The 20372-nt window shown below is 48.3% G+C and overlaps 1 protein-coding gene across 1 annotated transcript in view; it reads left to right on the forward strand.

Annotated features, from left to right (window-relative positions):
• LOC124721656 (LMBR1 domain-containing protein 2 homolog) overlaps positions 1-17235 on the forward strand; it is a 110384-nt gene extending 93149 nt beyond the window's left edge. Inside the window, exons 10-11 of the mRNA XM_047246725.1 lie at positions 2323-2436; positions 14130-17235. Of these exons, the coding sequence (XP_047102681.1) occupies positions 2323-2436; positions 14130-14422 (407 nt within the window). The 3' untranslated portion in view covers positions 14423-17235. The remainder of the gene's footprint in view (positions 1-2322; positions 2437-14129) is intronic.
• Positions 17236-20372: the final 3137 nt, after the last annotated feature.

Genomic DNA, 20372 nt, shown 5'->3' on the forward strand with positions numbered 1-20372 from the left:
AAAAAAATTTTTTGCCACTTTCAACACTACCGCTGCTATAAAATCCACCGTTTCTAGTTCACAAACAGTTCCTTTCACCTTTTAAACAACCATTTCGGCTATTTCTAATAACTTTTGCTTTATTTCCATTTCCGTTTTTCCCACATCACTGATAATTTTCAGCCGCTTCCCACACGTTTTAACGTCATTATTTCTTCGTCAGACAATTGTTAGCCTCATTTTCATAATCTGCCACCACGAAACCACTCCTTTTAATACATTACACGCAGGTTTTTCGAAATTTTCCCGAATTTCTCCGTCCTTTAACGTGTTTTGGCGGCAACGCAACCACCTAACCTTTGTGCACATCGTTGTCTACCAACCCAAGTCCAACATAGCCCAGCTGTAACCTGTGTGTGTGTGTGTGTGTGTGTGTGTGTGTGTGTGTGTGTGTGTGTGTGTGTGTCTCCTTCCCTCTTTCCTGATGAGGCAACAGTTTGTTGCGAAAGCTTGAATTTTGTGTGTATGTTTGTGTTTGTTTGTGTGTCTGTCGACCTGCCCGCGCTTTCGTTTGGTAAGTCACATCATCTTTGTTTTTAGATATATTTTTCCTACGTGGAATGTTTCCCTCTATTATATATATGATGAGGTGACTTACCGAACGAAAGCGCTGGCAGGTCGATAGACACACAAACAAACACAAACATACACACAAAATTCAAGCTTTCGCAACAAACTGTTGCCTCATCAGGAAGGAGGGAAGGAGAGGGGAAGACGAAAGGAAGTGGGTTTTAAGGGAGAGTGTAAGGAGTCATTCCAATCCCGGGAGCGGAAAGACTTACCTTAGGGGGAAAAAAGGACAGGTATACACTTGCACTCACGCACATATCCATCCACACATACAGACACAAGCAGAAATATGCATGTGGCCTGAAAGCTTCCTTAATTTATGTTGTAACAAGAATTTCAATTTTTAAAGTTAATTAATTGATAGTTGGGTAGTTTGCAAAATTTCAAATTATTACAAATGTTGAGTATACATTTTTCAAGGACATTAATTACATATCAACTTCTATATGAAACAGTAGTTTGTATATCATCATTTTGAAGATATTGCCTCCAAACCAAATATGCCAATTTACCTTTTGGGGTGCGTATCACCGCTTAAAAGTGAAATTGGGCTCAAGGAAAAAAATACATATTACATTATATTGTCTACACACCCACCAAGTTTCATCAAAATAATTTATTTACGCTTCAGAACGTTCCCTTGTGAGTGAAATGGCACAGTGGTAAGTAGGCTGGCCTCACCTTGGAACTGAGGGACTGAGCATGATTCAGTGTTGAGTCCAATTGTCCTTATAAAAATTTGCAGTGGTTTCCCAAAATTGGATAAGACAAATGCTGAAATGGGTATTTTTTGAAGGACATGTCCAATTTCTCTCTCGATCTTTCCTCTATCCAAACTTGTGTCCCATTTTTAATGATATCATCAGCGGGACAGTGATTCCTCATTTTCTTTCCTTCTTGATAGGAATAATTTTTACTTTCTTTTTGCTTTGCCTCCCCGTTTCATGCAGGCTTATAATTCACAAACAGGAGAAACTATATTAGAATTTGGAAATAATACACACTTACTACTTAATTTTTCCTCAATAATTTTTTATTGTATAGTGCTTTCCATTGCAGTTCATGTTAGCCACTAAGCTGACCATAAACTAGTTTATGATGGTTAAAACATGCAGTTAAAATTTGCAGAATTTCTTAAAAGTAGAAGTTAACATAAATTGAAGTGAATTAATTACTTTGTCATGAGAGTTCCAGATACCAGCATATAATACATATAACTGGTTTAAGGTACTTTGTGAACATGTATTTTCATCAGTTTATATCTATAAAATGTAGCCTTTACGTTTTAGCAGTCTGCAGAAGAAAAGAATACTGATTTAGGTAGCATTTCACATTGTAAGTGTATTTCACAGGAAAATGTAGGCACCTACTATTATATACCCACTGTGTTTTTAATTTGTCTTTGTAGCTTAGTAGGTAAGAGTTGGTCCCTTATTGGTTTTTCAACCCTCACAGTTATTTGTGTATGTGAAAAATTCTGGACATCACCATGGTTTGGAGTCCACATCCCACTATAACTGCCTGAGTAACTCAGCTGGAATGTTGGGGGAAGGTAAGGGCTTTTCCCCCAATAGGACCATGCATATTAAAACAGTACAGTTTTAAAAACCAGTCTTCAGATTGAGGGCAGCTTTACCTTTAGTATAAAGTATCTGTCATTTGTTTTTATTGCAAGAGAATATTAAATGTATTGTCTTGTTTTTACTGTGATAGAAATGAGAAGACGTCAAAGAGTCGAAGACTCAGTAAATCGTCGTAAAGCTTACGAAGAAAGGCTGCAAGACAGTACCCGATACAGGTCATCTCGAGAAGCTGCTGATGAGAGAGGTGAGATTGTAATTGTTGTAAATCACTTCTTCAACAACACTGATTTTATTAAACAAAAATTATGTACAAATAAATCACAGGACGTAATAGTTCCAACTTCACTGGAAATATACAAAACAAGAGAGTTCACCTCTCGGTGAACACTCACAGTTAACTGGAGGAGGGCATTGTGTGTAGATTTAACTGGAAGATACTCAAATACACCCAGTGCTCCCATTGCACTCATATGCAATCAGTTTGTTCACCGAAAAAAACAGTTGTCGGTTGAACAGTAAGTGCAGACAGTCCCACTTTTATGCAGACAGCTAAGTTCATATGCTTCCCAGATGTTGACAGTTGGTAACACAAAGTCCAAATCATAGTCCAAGAGAGAACCACATAGCACAGGGTTGTCAGTAGTAGGTGCACTAGAGTGCTTGCTGTAAACATCGACTGGTTGCAACAGATGAGGCCATGGCAGTTTCCAGCTGCCCTTAAATATGCTGCTGGTGTTTTGTCGTGTGACCTGGGGCTGGTGGATGCATCCTTTCATACTGTGACTAATGATCTCAGTGGATATGTACATAATTATGGTGATTTATGCATCAGTACATCTGCCAGGATTACAAGAGTCAAGCATCATTGTTACTTACATCTCATCATTTTGTTTTGCATATAAAAATGTATCTATTGATGATTATCAATATCACAATACAAACTGCATTGTAACAGGGCTTGATACAATCAGATGATTTTAGTGAAATAATAGGAGACTTCTTACAGAATTTTTCCATGGGCTGGATCACAGTTCACATGCACATGGTCATAACTTCCCTTCTCTCCACTTTCTGCACTCAATGGTGAATCTAAGATGTCCAAACATCACTCCTTTACTTATGTGTGTGGTGGTGATCATTAACACACAAACAGAAATGTCTGTTTCCCGTTTGGATCTCTGTCTCCGCTGCTCTTTTTTGTAACCCTAACTTATTTTCTAATTGGTGTATGCATATGCTGCCCTATTCCTCCTGCTTTAATCTCTGAATTTCTAAACTCCTAACTTTTACATTTCCATTGATATCTTCCTTGTGTCCTCTCTTCCTGTTCGCTACTGTTTCCAGAATTAGGTTAATTGATACAAAGTGACCAGAGCGTTGGCCTGCCCGCAAGGGCCAATCACAATTGCTGTTGATAAAGTCACCTTTAGTTTTAAGATCAAATTTAATCTGTTCTTTCCCTTTATATTTCAGAGCAAATGAACTTGGTTTTACCACAACCTCTTGTGACTAAAGCTAATAAATAAACTTCTTTAATCTGTTTGTGTGTACTGTTATGAATATCTTATTTGTTAATAGGCGTTCTACATTTGGTCCATTAGTCATCACAACATGAAAATGTCCTCTCCATTGGCTTTCTAACTATACTGACCATCCTGTTTTCACACTTTCATCTTTTAATAATACCTTGTCTCCTTCCTTGAATTCCTTTTGGTTTTGAGTTTGACCATAATACTCCTTAGACATCTTATATTACTTATTAAAACTCCATGCCATATGATACATCTGATGTGTCCTTTCCTTTAATTCTGTTACATAATCATTGTAGTTGTATTGTACTTAGGCCATATTGCACCGTAGGATACCAAAACTGTTGCATATTCCCCTGAAAAATAATTCAAATGGAGTGAACCCAGTTGATGAATGTAGTGTGGTGTTACAAAGGAAAGTGATAAAATGCATCCATTTATGCCTGTTTTCTTGCTTCATTCTCACATAAAGACGTAGATATTCTGTTAGTGTTCAATGCATCCTTTTAAGTCACTGAGGAAGTTTGCTTCTTGGTCACTTATTAATATTCACAGTATTAATTCTCTGTGCTAAGACTCACCTCTTGCATAAGTCTGCCTGAAATTCCTTCATATGGGACATCTAACTCTACCTTCATTACATGAAACTTGCATTACTTCACCCTCCCTCCCTCCCTCCCTCCCACCCACCCACCCACCCACCCACCCACCCACCCACCCACCCACCCACCCACCCACCCTCCCTCCCTCCCTCCCACCCTCCCACCCTCCCACCCTCCCACCCACCCACCCACCCACCCACCCTCCCACCCTCCCTCACACACACACACACACACACACACACACACACACACACACAATGTATCCTCAGCATTAATGTTGTGGCTCCATCGTGCTTCTCTCTTACTTTCATCATTATCTCTCTAAGTTTTATTCTTTCATTGGCATTACTGGCCACAGTATCATTCAATGCTGATTCCTTTATTATGCTAACCTGAGCAGCACTGTCTGCTATGAAACTTGATGTTCCAGCACTTCCCTGGGTGCATCTTATATTTACAAAATTATTCCTGTCCTTACAGTCTACTGAGTATAACTCTACAGCATGGGTATACTGTATACTCATGGCATTCTTTCATTTCCTGGTTTCTGAGTCGTCATATTCACTAGTCTAGCATCAGCATGACACTGTTAGGATGTGTGTCCTATTTCTTTACAAACATAACATATCACAAGTCATGCCTGATCACCCAGTCCTGGATACCCTTGAAGATTGCATCGATGACACATTGTCAGTCACAGGCTTCCAGTTTCCCTTTGATGACCTCTGCCTAGTGTTTCCTCTATCCTTCTTGGTGATGGTGAGAATGGGGTGCCCATTTTTATGCTGCATTACAACTCAGCTGCATGGCATCAATTTTCCTGACATGTTTCCCCATAGTGCAATCCCTCGAATGATGGCTTTCTCTCTTATACATAAAACAGTAGTCTCTCTGGCAACTGGATTCACTGAACCTTTTTATAAGATGTGATTGATGCTTCTTGTGTTAATGCTAGATCTACTGCTTGTGCTAACGTTACATCCTCTCCTCCCTCTCTCAGAGCAGTCTTAATGCTCTGTATAAACACCACTTGTGCCAGCTGCCCAACTAGAGCATGGCTACCAGGAACATCTGGTGCCCTCATCACTTCCTGGAGGGCTTCTCACAATTGGTGTAGCAATGTGTCAACACAACTTGCCCTTTGAGCCATACTTGCAGCCCTTCTCTGTCTACAAGAGAATAATGAACATGCATGGTAATGTAGAGTCTGTTTTGACTGATAGTTCTCCACTAAAATTCCTTTCACATCTGACCAAGTTGCTGTCAAATTGCATACGAGTAGTTTACTTTGAGTTGCACCCCACAATCCATGTTTTAAAAAATTTTAATAGCACACTATAACTATGACTTGGCATTAGTTCAAGTGCTGGATGTCCACAGGTGTCTAAAAATTCTCTAAGTTCATCTTTATTTCCATCAAAAGCTCTCGAGATTAACTTAAATGAGTCAGGCAAGACAATATCTTGTGTGGGGACCTCACTACCTTTCATATTCATATTAGGTGGTTTTTCACCCTTTTTCACAGCTGTAAACCTCATTTCAGTATTATGTTGTGATCCACTCACTGCGTTTCTCATTCCGGTGATGGTGCTAAGTTGACATTTCATGCAAGTGAAAGGTTGAAATTTGGTAGTCTACACACACCTGCCTCTGATTCAAGTGTCGATGTTGTTGTTTCTCCTGAGAAGGCAGCCTGTCTTGTTTACTGCTGTGGACTACTCACTGTGGTCTCATCAATCCCTTGAAATGGCATGGTGGGTTCTACTTGACTGCCTCCTCCCTCTCCTCCTACTCCTCCCCCTCCCTCCACCCCCTCCACACATTCACACCTCCCCCCTCCCCCGCCCCCTCACCATCCCCCCTACCCCTTCCCCACCCCGTCCCCCCACACTCCCCCTTCCCATCCCCCTCCCACCACACTCCCCCTTCCCCTCCCCCTCCCCCTCCCCCCTCATCGACCCTCACCCTCCCCACTCACCCTCCCCCTACCCATCCCCCCTCACCTTCACCCTCCCCCTCACCCTCCCACTGCCCTTCCCCACTCAACCTCACCCTCCCCCCTCACCCTCACACTCCCCCCTCACCTGCCCCCTCACCCTCACCCCTCGCCCTCACTGTCCCCCCCTCGCCCTCACTGTCCCCCCTCGCCCTCACTGTCCCCCCTCGCCCTCACTGTCCCCCCTCGCCCTCACTGTCCCCCCTCGCCCTCACTGTCCCCCCTCGCCCTCACTGTCACCCCTCGCCCTCACTGTCACCCCTCGCCCTCACTGTCCCCCCTCGCCCTCACTGTCCCCCCTCGCCCTCACTGTCCCCCCTCGCCCTCACTGTCCCCCCTCGCCCTCACTGTCCCCCCTCGCCCTCACTGTCCCCCCTCGCCCTCACTGTCCCCCCTCGCCCTCACTGTCCCCCCCCGCCCTCACTGCCCCCCCCCGCCCTCACTGTCCCCCCCCGCCCACACTGCCCCCCTCGCCCTCACTGTCCCCCCCCGCCCACACTGTCCCCCCCCCGCCCTCACTGTCCCCCCCCGCCCTCACTGTCCCACCCCCCGCCCTCACTGTCCCACCCCCCGCCCTCACTGTCCCACCCCCCGCCCTCACTGTCCCACCCCCCGCCCTCACTGTCCCCCCCCGCCCTCACTGTCCCCCCCCCGCCCTCACAATCCCACCCCCCGCCCTCACAATCCCACCCCCCGCCCTCACTGTCTTCCCCGCCCTCACTGTCCCCCCCCCCCGCCCTCACTGTCCCCCCCGCCCTCACTGTCCCCCCCCGCCCTCACTGCCCCCCCCGCCCAAACTGCGCCCCCCCCCCGCCCTCACTGCCCCCCCCCCGCCCTCACTGTCTTCCCCGCCCTCACTGTCTTCCCCGCCCTCACTGTCTTCCCCGCCCTCACTGTCCCCCCCCGCCCTCACTGTCCCCCCCCGCCCTCACTGTCCCCCCCCGCCCTCACTGTCCCCCCCCGCCCTCACTGCCCCCCCGCCCAAACTGCGCCCCCCCCCGCCCTCACTGCCCCCCCCCGCCCTCACTGCCCCCCCCGCCCTCACTGCCCCCCCCGCCCCCCCCCGCCCTCACTGCCCCCCCCGCCCTCACTGCCCCCCCCGCCCTCACTGCCCCCCCCCGCCCTCACTGCCCCCCCCCCCGCCCTCACTGCACCCCCCGCCCTCACTGCACCCCCCGCCCTCACTGCACCCCCCGCCCTCACTGCCCCCCCCGCCCTCACTGCCCCCCCCGCCCTCACTGCCCCCCCCGCCCTCACTGCCCCCCCGCCCTCACTGCCCCCCCCGCCCTCACTGCCCCCCCCCGCCCTCACTGCCCCCCCCCGCCCTCACTGCCCCCCCGCCCTCACTGCCCCCCCCCGCCCTCACTGTCCACCCCCGCCCTCACTCTCCCCCCGACCTCACTCTCCCCCCGCCCCCCACCACACTCCCCCCCGCCCCCGACCACACTCCCCCCCGCCACCGACCACACTCCCCCCCGCCCCCGACCACACTCCCCCCCGCCCCCGACCACACTCTCCCCCCGCCCCCGACCACACTCTCCCCCCGCCCCCGACCTCACTATCCCCCCGCCCCCGACCTCACTGTCCCCCCCCGCCCTCACTGCGCCCCCCCGCCCTCACTGCCCCCCCGCCCTCACTGCCCCCCCGCCCTCACTGCCCCCCCTCGCCCTCACTGCCCCCCTCGCCCTCACTGCCCCCCTCGCCCTCACTGTCCCCCCTCGCCCTCACTGTCCCCCCTCGCCCTCACTGCCCCCCTCGCCCTCACTGTCCCCCCTCGCCCTCACTGTCCCCCCTCGCCCTCACTGTCCCCCCTCGCCCTCACTGTCCCCCCTCGCCCTCACTGTCCCCCCTCGCCCTCACTGTCCCCCCTCGCCCTCACTGTCCCCCCTCGCCCTCACTGTCCCCCCTCGCCCTCACTGTCCCCCCTCGCCCTCACTGTCCCCCCTCGCCCTCACTGTCCCCCCTCGCCCTCACTGTCCCCCCTCGCCCTCACTGTCCCCCCTCGCCCTCACTGTCACCCCTCGCCCTCACTGTCACCCCTCGCCCTCACTGCCCCCCCTCGCCCTCACTGCCCCCCCTCGCCCTCACTGTCCCCCCCGCCCTCACTGTCCCCCCCCCCGCCCTCACTGTCCCCCCCCGCCCTCACTGTCCCCCCCCGCCCTCACTGTCCCCCCCCCCCCGCCCTCACTGTCCCCCCCGCCCTCACTGTCCCCCTCCGCCCACAATGCGCCCCCCCGCCCTCAATGCGCCCCCCCGCCCTCACTGCCCCCCCCCCGCCCTCAATGCGCCCCCCTCGCCCTCACTGCCCCCCCCGCCAAAACTGCGCCCCCCCCCGCCCTCACTGCGCCCCCCCCCGCCCTCACTGCGCCCCCCCGCCCTCACTGCGCCCCCCCCGCCCTCACTGCGCCCCCCCCGCCCTCACTGCGCCCCCCCCCGCCCTCACTGCCCCCCCCCCGCCCTCACTGCCCCCCCCCCGCCCTCACTGCCCCCCCCGCCCTCACTGCCCCCCCGCCCTCACTGCCCCCCCTCGCCCTCACTGCCCCCCTCGCCCTCACTGCCCCCCTCGCCCTCACTGTCCCCCCTCGCCCTCACTGTCCCCCCTCGCCCTCACTGTCCCCCCTCGCCCTCACTGTCCCCCCTCGCCCTCACTGTCCCCCCTCGCCCTCACTGTCCCCCCTCGCCCTCACTGTCCCCCCTCGCCCTCACTGTCCCCCCTCGCCCTCACTGTCCCCCCTCGCCCTCACTGTCCCCCCTCGCCCTCACTGTCCCCCCGCGCCCTCACTGTCCCCCCCGCCCTCACTGTCCCCCCCGCCCTCACTGCCCCCCCGCCCTCACTGCCCCCCCGCCTCACTGCCCCCCCCCCCCGCCTCACTGCCCCCCCCGCCTCACTGCCCCCCCCGCCTCACTGCCCCCCCGCCTCACTGCCCCCCCGCCCTCACTGCCCCCCCCGCCCTCACTGCCCCCCCCGCCCTCACTGCCCCCCCGCCCTCACTGCCCCCCCCGCCCTCACTGCCCCCCCCCGCCCTCACTGCCCCCCCCCGCCCTCACTGCCCCCCCCGCCCTCACTGCCCCCCCGGCCTCACTGCCCCCCCGCCCTCACTGCCCCCCCGCCCTCACTGCCCCCCCCCGCCCTCACTGCCCCCCCCCGCCCTCACTCTCCCCCCGACCTCACTCTCCCCCCGCCCCCGACCTCACTCTCCCCCCGCCCCCGACCTCACTCTCCCCCCGCCCCCGACCTCACTCTCCCCCCCGACCTCACTGCGCCCCCCCGCCCCCGACCTCACTGCGCCCCCCCCGCCCCCGACCTCACTGCGCCCCCCCCGCCCTCACTGCGCCCCCCCCCGCCCTCACTGCCCCCCCATCCCTCACTGCCCCCCCCGCCCACACTGCCCCTCCCCCGCCCTCACTGCCCCCCCCCGCCCTCACTGCCCCCCCCCCGCCCTCACTGCCCCCCCCCCCCGCCCTCACTGCGCCCCCCCCTCGCCCTCACTGTCCCCCCTCGCCCTCACTGACCCCCCTCGCCCTCACTCCCCCCCCGCCCTCACTGCCCCCCCGCCCTCACTGCCCCCCCCGCCCTCACTGCCCCCCCGCCCTCACTGCCCCCCCGCCCTCGCTGCCCCCCCGCCCTCGCTGCCCCCCCCGCCCGCGCTGCCCCCCCCGCCCTCGCTGCCCCCCCCGCCCTCGCTGCCCCCCCGCCCTCGCTGCCCCCCCGCCCTCGCTGCCCCCCCGCCCTCGCTGCCCCCCCCGCCCTCACTCTCCCCCCCGACCTCACTCTCCCCCCGCCCCCCACCACACTCTCCCCCCGCCCCCGACCACACTCTCCCCCCGCCCCCGACCTCACTCTCCCCCCCCCCCGCCCTCACTCTGCCCCCCCGCCCCCGCCCTCACTCTGCCCCCCCCGCCACGCCCTCACTCTGCCCCCCCTCCCTCACTATCCCCCCCCGCCCCCGCCCTCACTCTCCCCCCCCCGCCCCCGCCCCCGCCCTCACTCTCCCCCCCCCGCCCTCACTCTCCCCCCCCGCCCCCGCCCTCACTCTCCCCCCCCCGCCCCCGCCCTCACTCTCCCCCCCGCCCCCGCCCTCACTCTCCCCCCCGCCCCCGCCGCCGCCCGCACTCTCCCCCCGCCCCCGCCCTCACTCTCCCCCCGCCCCCGCCCCCACTCTCCCCCCGCCCCCGCCCCCACTCTCCCCCCCGCCCCCACCACCACTCTCCCCCCCCGCCCCCGCCACCACTCTCCCCCCCCGCCCCCGCCACCACTCTCCCCCACCGCCCCCGCCACAACTCTCCCCCCCGCCCCCGCCACCACTCTCCCGCCCCCACCCCCGCCACCACTCCTCCCTCGCCCTCGCTCCCACCCCTCGCCCTCGCTCTCGCTCTCACCCCTCGCCCTCGCTCTCACCCCTCGCCCTCGCTCTCACCCCTCGCCCTCGCTCTCACCCCTCGCCCTCGCTCTCACCCCTCGCCCTCGCTCTCACCCCTCGCCCTCGCTCTCACCCCTCGCCCTCACCCCTCGCCGTCACCCTCACCCCTCGCCCTCACCCCTCGCCGTCACCCTCACCCCTCACCCTCACCCCTCACCCTCACCCCTCACCCTCACCCTCACTCTCACCCTCACCCCCAACCCTCACCCCCAACCCTCACCCCCAACCCTCACCCCCACTCTCACCCCCAACCCTCCCACCTCACCCCCCAACCTCCTCTCCCCCCCTCCCCTCCCCCATCCCCCTCCACGTCCCCCCTCCCTGTCCCCCCTCACCACCCCATCCCCCCTCCACATCCCCCCTCCCTGTCCCCCCTCACCCCTCACCCTCATGCTCCCCTCCCCTTCCGTACCCCCTCTCGTCCCCCCTCCCCCTCCCCCTCCCCCATTAACCCCTCCCCTCTCACCTCGCACCCCTTAACCCCTCACCCTCACCCTCCCCTCTCACCCCGCACCCCTTAACCCCTCCCCCTCCCCCCCGCACCCTTTAACCCCTCACCCTCACCCTGCACCCCTTAACCCCTTACCCCACACCCTCCACCCCTTCCAGTATATTAATTCCTTGATGAAATTTGCGATTAAAAATCTATGTTCGAAACCAACAGCTTAGCTCATTAAATAAATACTAGAAATGATGATAATCTCCACAAAGATTTAATGTTAGTTACTTTGGCTCAGCAGGGCATCCATTATTCAGGAAGACACGTTTTCAATAGCTTGTCAGCAGCCATAAAAAGTTTAACTACTAACGAAGTTCAGTTGAAGAGGAGCCTAAAGGATTCATTGATGGCCAACTCGTCCTACTCCATTGATGAATTTCTAAGTAGACCCAACTGATTTGTCCAGGTTACTAATAACATCAAATAATGCAAGCATTAGTACAATCTAACTTCTGTACAAATTCAGTGCAGTAATGTGACCAATGTAAACAAATGTCATAAAACAATTTTTTAATTTGGGGATGTATGGCTACATACAGCCTCAGTGTTTGAAGATTTGTATGTTTTGTGATGAAGTTAATGTTTTTTTCAGTTAAATGAAAATATGTTTAAGATTTCTTGTCTTATTCCACATCCTTGAGGACCATTTCACTTTAGATCTGTGCGAGGTACATTAGTCTATTTTCCTTTGTAAATATTTATTTTGTAGTTTTGTTTTCTAACATGGTCTACATCCTGGAAAATCTCCTCACTATGGACCTATTGGAATGATAATTACCAAGTACAAAAAGTGTACGTGCTATTCATAACTCTCTAGGACTGATAAGAGGGAGGGGGGTGGGGGGGTGGGAGAGAGAGAGAGAGAGAGAGAGAGAGAGAGAGAGAGAGAGAGAGAGAGAGAGAGAGAGAGAGAGAGAGAAGCACTAGTGGTAGGTGTTAAAAGAGAAGTGTTGCGTATCTGAGAGAGGTTTACTACTGAAATTTTTGAGTGAGCACTTTCTGAGAAGCGTTGGACAACATATTACTTCTTCCCAAATACATCTTACAAAATGACCACAATAAGAAAATTCAAGAAATTAGAGCTGATAACATTCATTCTTCCCATGTGCCATTTGTAAGTGGAACAGGGAAGAAGTATCCTCTGCCACACACCATTAGGTGACTTGTGGAGTGTGATGTAGATGTAGATAGATATAGATTACCTTAGTTGCACTGCCTTCTCAGTTGTCGTTCTCTGGGTCCCAAGTCATCTGGGTAACCCTACGAATGAGCTGGCTGACTGTTTGGCTACATAAGTGATTACTCATCCATCATTTGCTATGACATCCCAACTGCAGATTTGCAGGTAGAAATAAGACCTCTCCTCACTCAGAAATGGAACATCTGGTGGTCTATTGCCACTTCTAATAAACTCCACATTATCTAGGAGACTACTGCTGTAATGCACTCCTTCCTCCTCTGAGAATGGATCCACCATTCCCTATTGACTCCACATTGGTCATGTCAGATTAAACCATAATTTTATTTTATGTAATGAGCCAGCCCTATATTGTGGTTGCAGAGCCTTACAGATAATAGCTCACATCTAGGTGGAGTGCCCCCTCCTTGTGGCTCTCCATGTGGAGCAGTCTTATGGATTCTTTGCCTATATTATTGATGGATGACTCGCAGACAGTTGAACTTATTCTCAATTTTCATCATGAAAGTGGCTTTTATTTTCGGATATAAGGTTTTTAAATGTATGTTCAGGCTGGGGGCAGGGCAGTTGGGATTGTGGTTTCTCCCACCACATGCTGGGTCTGGAGGACACTCGACCCTACCTCCTTTGCCAACTTTCTTGGTCATCCCTCTTTTACTCTGTTTCAATTGCTTTTAGATGCAATTGCCCACTTTTTTCTGCCACACCCCTCTTTTTGTTTTAGGGGTAGCACTGTGATTGATTTTGGGTGCTGCTTCCATCTTTAACACTTCAACTGTTAACGGTTCAGGGGTGAGACCCCATCACATGCAGAGCCCCAGGTTACACTCACCTGGCCCCACCCACCTCCTGACCTAATTGTCTCTCTCTCCTTATTGAATTGTCAGTCCAGCTGATATCTTTTACATTTTTAGCCTACTCACTTTCATGAAGCTCCCAGCTAGAAGTAATTCTTTAATCTAACTTTCATCCTTAGTCAGGTAGGGCGGGGGTCGGATGTGGGTGGAATTTGTCTTGCCGCATATGGGCCCTTGGAGAGCTCTCATCTGCTGTGACCTACATTCCAATCTGACCCATATCCTTTTGTTTGTCTTTAAATTATTTCTCATCTCTGGCATATACTGCTTTTGAGGCCTTGGTTTTGCCACTCCTACGTACTTTCATAATTCAACCAAATTTTTGGCTGATGTTACTAACTCCAGATGAACTCTCTCTTAAGCAAGGGACTGATGACCTCACTGTTTAATCCGTTAACTCCCAATCAATCAGTACTGCTGGCAGATACTTTTGAATAAACTGATTTGAGAGAATGATCCAACAGTTGGATATTGTAGGTTAATAACAGTACAATAATTTACATAAACTGAGTAACTTAGGTGTTTATTGATCAGCAAGATGGGTATGCATAAACAAAGGATGTTAATTTAAAGATTGATGTTAGTGATTATATAACTGTGAAGAATGATAATTATAAACGTAACTGACAGGTCTTGACAGAATGCTGTAATCTCCTTGTACTATATCTTAAATTAGCATATTTTGTGCAAAAAGCACGGCCATTATGAAAGTTATAAATGTGTTGTATCTAACAAAAATCAAGGAGAAACTTTCAGTTCATGGCATATTCATATGTGGAGCTCTTTCTTTTATCAAAATAAATAGTATACATAATTATTTATTTCTTTGTTTCAGTGCAACCTCTTCATCGAGAAGATTCAGGAGAATCAGCTCGTGCGGTACTTCTGCGTGATGTGGAACCTGTCGATTATGTAGAGACTGTGCCAGCAAGAAGATTTACCCAAGGACGTAATCAGTATTACACCAATGTTGAGTTAGAATCAAATGAAAATAGTGTGCATACACACACTGATGACACGTTATTGTATCAGAATGGCTCTGAAAGTATTATCGAACCTGCTTTTGGGTACCAGACATCAAGAGATAGACATGGTCTTCCTCCAAGAGGATTATTTGATGATGTTTAATTTTTGTTACAGATATAAAAAGAAATGAACTATTTACTATACAAAGGATAGATATTATGTATAAAAATATTGTCAATCTGTTGTTACCTACTTGTAGGTACTATGATTCTGAAGGAGGTTTGACAGAATGTGAGAGGTGACTTTGCTCATCATTGCAAGTGATATTCACATTCAAAGTAAAGTAAAGCAAAGCACACATTAACTGTGTGTTGATTCTCATATGAAACTGTTTTAGTCAATCTCAGCATGGTTTGTAGTCTTACACCGAGTATCATAGGTTGAAAAATTTTGCCTCAGAGAACTTCTACTCAGTTTTGGTCAACAGAATACTCAGTTCAGAATAAGTTATAATTTTTTTGTAATCACAACAAAAATGTGATCATTTAATTCTGACAGTAATGAAAGATGTTACATATTCCTGTATTTGCTGACATTTATTGTGGTTAACTTTTTTGTGTCAATGATTGTATATTTTCTAATGGACATACTGTGTAATTTCTGTGCTAACTTTACGAGGGTGCGCTGAAAAGTAATGCCTCCAAATTTTTTTATATGAAAACTCATTAAGAAAATGCATCCCCATGCTGTTGCAAATTGCAATATGCATTATTACAAACAGCACCTAATATTCAAAACAAACACAATGTGCATTTCATATGGAAATTAAAGTTGGTGGAAGACTCTTAAATGGTGGTTGTTGGCAGTCTGAGTTCCAAAACGTGCCCACGGCGATTTCTCAAGAATGCAGTAAGGTCTGAGCTTTTAGAACTCTGTGAGCAAAGGAGTACATGTTTACGTCCAGTAACCACCAGACATTCTTAATTATCATAATTCTGTTGGAAGACCCCAAGATGTTCTATGGAGAAAAGTCAGTATTTATAGGTTTACATTGTCTGCTAGTTTATTACTAAATTAGTTAAAAGTACTTTCTGTGTGAATACATAATGTGGTAGAATGGTGTGAAATCTCTCCCGGTATTGGTGTTTGACAAAGTAAAATGTGAAATTCATGAAAAAGGATAATACTTCACCAACTACTAGTTATTTCTTTAAAAGGAATAAAATCCAATAAGGTAAAGCTGTTTAACAGTAAACAGTGCATTACTTTAGTGGGCTTGGTCCTATTGGAGGTGGTAGTCCCTTACTTCACTCTAGCCTTTGAAGTGAGTTAAACCCATTTATAATGGTACGATGTGGACTCTGAACCACTTAGTGGAAATACAATGCCCACTATTTGCTTTGAAGTTACATAAGCAGCAGTGTTCACTGAACTACAATTTAGACATGCATTTGGCAGCTTCTGATTACGTAGACAATGAGTACTTTATTGGTAGACTCTTGTGTATCTCTCACATATGTTCATGGAAAAAAAACTCTGCTATAATTCTAATGACAGCCCGTGCCTGACCATAGTTTCCACATGAGATATTTATGGAGATGCTGTTTGACCATTAACAATCACATTTTCACTGTAAAAGTATGTGACAATTTGCAAACTGCATTGCTTTAAAAATATATCACTGTTGGCCCAAAATGTTGAAAACTACCCCACTTCGCAACTTAGGTAACTCCTTTTATATGCAAAACAATGGGAGACATGTAGGGAAGATAGCATGTATATAAATGCCACACCAACTCTCAACTCTTATGCTTTTAAAGATGCACACTATTTCATTAAATGTAGGAAGTGGTCATAGTAATGTAATTCAATCATGTACATTATAATTGGTAGCTGAAATACATTGAGAGATAACTCACTTCACATAAGCAATTTTTGCCAGTAACAGTGTGTGCAGAAAAGGTTTGAAAGCTGCATTAGGTAGTAGGATTTAAACAGAAAAGGTCTTTTGGTCCTTAGATGCCATCAACAAGAAGTCTTTTCTACTAGGTAAGTTCGTAGCAATAAATAAAAACAGAACAGTCATGGAAAATGTAGCCAAAGACATAAATACTCCTGCTTAGTGTGGCTCACTTTCAATGCACCTATGCCATGAGAGGAGAGAAACATGTTTTTATCAAGTAAATTTAACGTGAGGAGGCGGGGGAAGGAAATGAAAGGGAGGAACTATTGATATAAGCTGCTTCAGGATTTCATGTGGAATCAGTAGCAATGAGTGAAAATGTGTGCCAGACTGGGACTCAAACCCGGAATCTCCTTCTTGTTAGGCAGTTGCACCATCCAGATACAGTGCTTATCCCAAATGTGTGAACTGTTTTGACAGACTCCCCAGCCAACTCGCATTCCCATCTAGCGGCACCTATCCACGGTCCCTGTCAATGTCCTCCATGCTTGCCAATTTTAGATTCGTGTGAGAGGTCGAATGAAATGTGCATCTGCACTGAAGATTGTGGATTCATTGTCCATCGAGGCGAATCAGTTACATGAATGTGTCCAAAAGAACATTCATATAAATGTGCTTTTATCATCAGCATATGTCTGTAATACACACACATTCATTACACTACAGCCTATTTTCATGCAAATTACCACGTCATTACAGCTCCCTTTACAAACTCATCATGCAGATGCTAAATATTGTTAAGTACAAAACCTGGAAGGGATGTTATTTCTTTCATGAGACACCACAAAAATGCATGTGGCTAAAGAATACAACGAGAAGTACTACATCATAAAGACTGAATGCAAAATTACAGTTTTAGACAAGTCACAATATGATTTTGGTCTGTAGATAATTTTTTTTCATGTATATAATTGTGACGTTCACATGTATAATACCGCAAAGGAAGAAAGAAGGGCAAAAAAATTACTTTATATGAACAAGTGCATGTACATAATGTTCCTTGTTAATCCACACAGGAAAATAAAATATTTTTAAAAGTAAATTTAAGTTGTTTTTCCTCTAACTGATTTTCCAAAAGACCACTAAATATGTAAGTGACAAGTGGCTGTTAGCAGTGTGCAAGCCTCTCGATCAACAGTTTAAGTTATTTGCTTCTTGCAAAGTCACAACTTGCATTTTAGTTTCACCTCTTGCTTTATTATGTAGCTTCTCAGGGGACCTTGCGAGGCTGACTGGGCATGGTGTCATTTGTTCCCACCATAGATAAATTGTTGGTGATCATCACAAATCACACATGGCCTCTCCAATGCTTTTTGTAAGCAATGTTAACCATTATGTCTTGAAAGTGCTAACATAGCTACAGAATCATTGAACACTTCCCTGAATTGTATGTAATTTTTTTCCCTTCATTTCAGGGAAATGTTCGATGATTCCATAGATATGTTAATACTCCCTTGGAACAATGGTTAGCATCACTCACAGTAAGCAATGGAGGTGCGAAATTTGATTCGTAATCGCCACTAATGGTTTTTCAGTGGTGGAAAGTCCTGAGACCATGCCTAGGAAGATCGTCTGAGAAGCTATGCCTTGCAAGATCCCCTGAGAAGCTATAAGATTGAACAAGAAGTGAACATAAGGTAATTTGGTGTGTTGTATTAGTCTTAAAAGTATCTGTACAATATTAGGAATATCAGATATTTAGTCTGGTGTTAGCTGTCAAAAAGGTTACATGTGCCTTGGTAGTATCAGCGATTATTTATTTTCAGGAAAAATGGATGAGAACATTTGTATTATATTTTGGTATAAGAACAGAATAGAGTGCAGCAAATTTTTGTAAATGTTAAGTAATGCTTTTGACAACATGAGGAAAAGGATGTACTGCTACTCATCATAAAGATGACCTGCTAAGATGCAGACAGGCACAACGAAGAGCCTGTTACGTGTTATAGCTTTTGGCCAAAGCTGCCTTCAGCAAATAAAACAAAATCACATTCACACAAGCAAGCACATCACATGTACACATGACTGCTATCACCAGCAGCTCTGACCAGAATTTAAATAATTTTTTTGGTGAGTCTGCTATGAGTAAAACAACGGTTTACGAGTGAACAAGCATTTTGAAGGAGGTCGTGCAGATGTTGAATGCGAGGAGCACCCTGGATGCCACGGCATGTAACCAACCAATGCAGTTATGGAAAGAGTGAGAAAGAAGACAATGAACTGTTGCCAATTTGTAATTAGAGACATCACGGAGGATGCTGACGTATCAGTAGGCTCATGCCAAGAAATTTTTTTGGGTAGTTTGCTTATGAGACACATGACAGCAAAATTTGTTGCAAAGTTGTTGAATTTCAAACAAAAACAGTCGCAAGTGTGAGTTGTTCACAGGTCGTTATATGGGATTAAGAAATGATACCAAACCAGTGAAATATGTCTACAGGCGATGAAACATTGGTTTATGGATATGATATCAAAACTAAAGCTCAGTAGTCGCATTGGAACCATTCTGTATTGTCAAGAATGAAAAAAGCTCGATGTACAGTCAAATGTTCAGATGATTCTCACTCCATTCTTTGTTTAACAGCATAGTGCACCCCAAGTTCTTGCCACTCTTTGCTTCTTTATGAATTTTTGGCCAAAGGCAATACTGTGATGATGGCCCAGCCTCTTTATTTGCCAGAAATGACCCCATGTGACTTTACCTTTTTTTAGTAGTAGTAGTAGTAGTAGTAGTAGTAGTAGTAGTAGTAGTAGTAGCGGCGGTAGTAGTTGTTTCAGAAGCATAGATAAGATTAAAAACCAATCACAGAGAGCTAGCACCTATCCCAAAGACAGAATTTTGAAAGTGTTTCTAGGACTAGAAAAAGCTCTGAAATGTGTGAATATTATCTGATGTGTTCTGGGTCCTATTTTGAAGGGAAAAACATTGATGTAGCCAAATAAAGAAAATTCTTTCAAAAAATGTTTTCATTATTTTATGAACAGATTTTGTATGTAAATTAGGAGATGATACTGCTTGTCAGTACAACCTTCAGGAGGTATGGTAGGTGGGTGGGGGGTAAAAGTACACATTTAGTTTTTGGTTTTACTAAATATTTAAAGAAAAATGTGCAGCAATATTATATCAGTAATATATGCAATACATAGTTGACATGTTGGTAACAATGTGTAAAAGTTTCATTCTCATTCAATTATTTTTGGAGGAGCAATAGAGTTTTCCTAAAAAATGATTTTGCATACTCTTACCCTATGCTGTGGGGTAAGAGTATGCCTACCTGGATCAAGCGTAGTTTTTGCATACCTTTACCCTAGCTGAACAAAATATAAAGGAGTACAAATAAATACATGGAAAAACAAATTAGGAACTCTTTATTTTTTAAAATATCACATGAACTAAATTATTTTATAATTATGTCTTATGAGGAGCAGTCAATGAAAACCAAACACCCACTATTGAATAGTTCCATTCAAAAGTAATCACCAAATGCGTTAAAATATTTATCCCAGTAGGAGAGGTGATCAATTCCTGTTTCATAAAAGTTGGCCCCTGACAGATTCGTAACCATGCCCATTCTTGCACTTCATCATCTGGCTAAAATGACAGTACCCAGTGAAAGAAAAACTACAGAAAAGAAAATTGTATTTTATTTCTCTAAGGTAAATAAACATCAATAAAAATGCATAAATATGCTAGAGGGGCTACACAAGTCAAAGTACAGATTAAGGGGTAAAAGTTCCTAAATGGTTTCTGGATACCATAAACTTTTACAATGTGAACTTCTACCCTATTAGACCTGCTGCTTACTTTTACACCATTCCACTATTTTCTTTTTTGGCAATCCACAGATTACAGACACAAAACCAAAGACATGGAGATCAAGGAGGATATTGGAACCACATAGCCGCCAGTTCCGCCATGGTGTTGATCTAAATTTCAAATAGATTTAGGTTCACTCAGTCAAAACTATTCAAATTTTACACTGAAAGTGTAAATAAGTGCCTTATCCCATTTTTTCCAGTTGTAAGTGTCTGACTGCCGCGAGGTTTCAGAACAGAACAGAAGAGGAGACAAACTTCCTAATAACAGTACCTATACTTTGACAGCTGCTACTCCTTTCCATATTTAATGTTCCTTTCCCTACAGCCAAG

This window comes from Schistocerca piceifrons, chromosome X, assembly GCF_021461385.2.
Source record: "Schistocerca piceifrons isolate TAMUIC-IGC-003096 chromosome X, iqSchPice1.1, whole genome shotgun sequence".
In the NCBI taxonomy this organism is placed as follows: Eukaryota; Metazoa; Arthropoda; class Insecta; order Orthoptera; family Acrididae; genus Schistocerca; species Schistocerca piceifrons.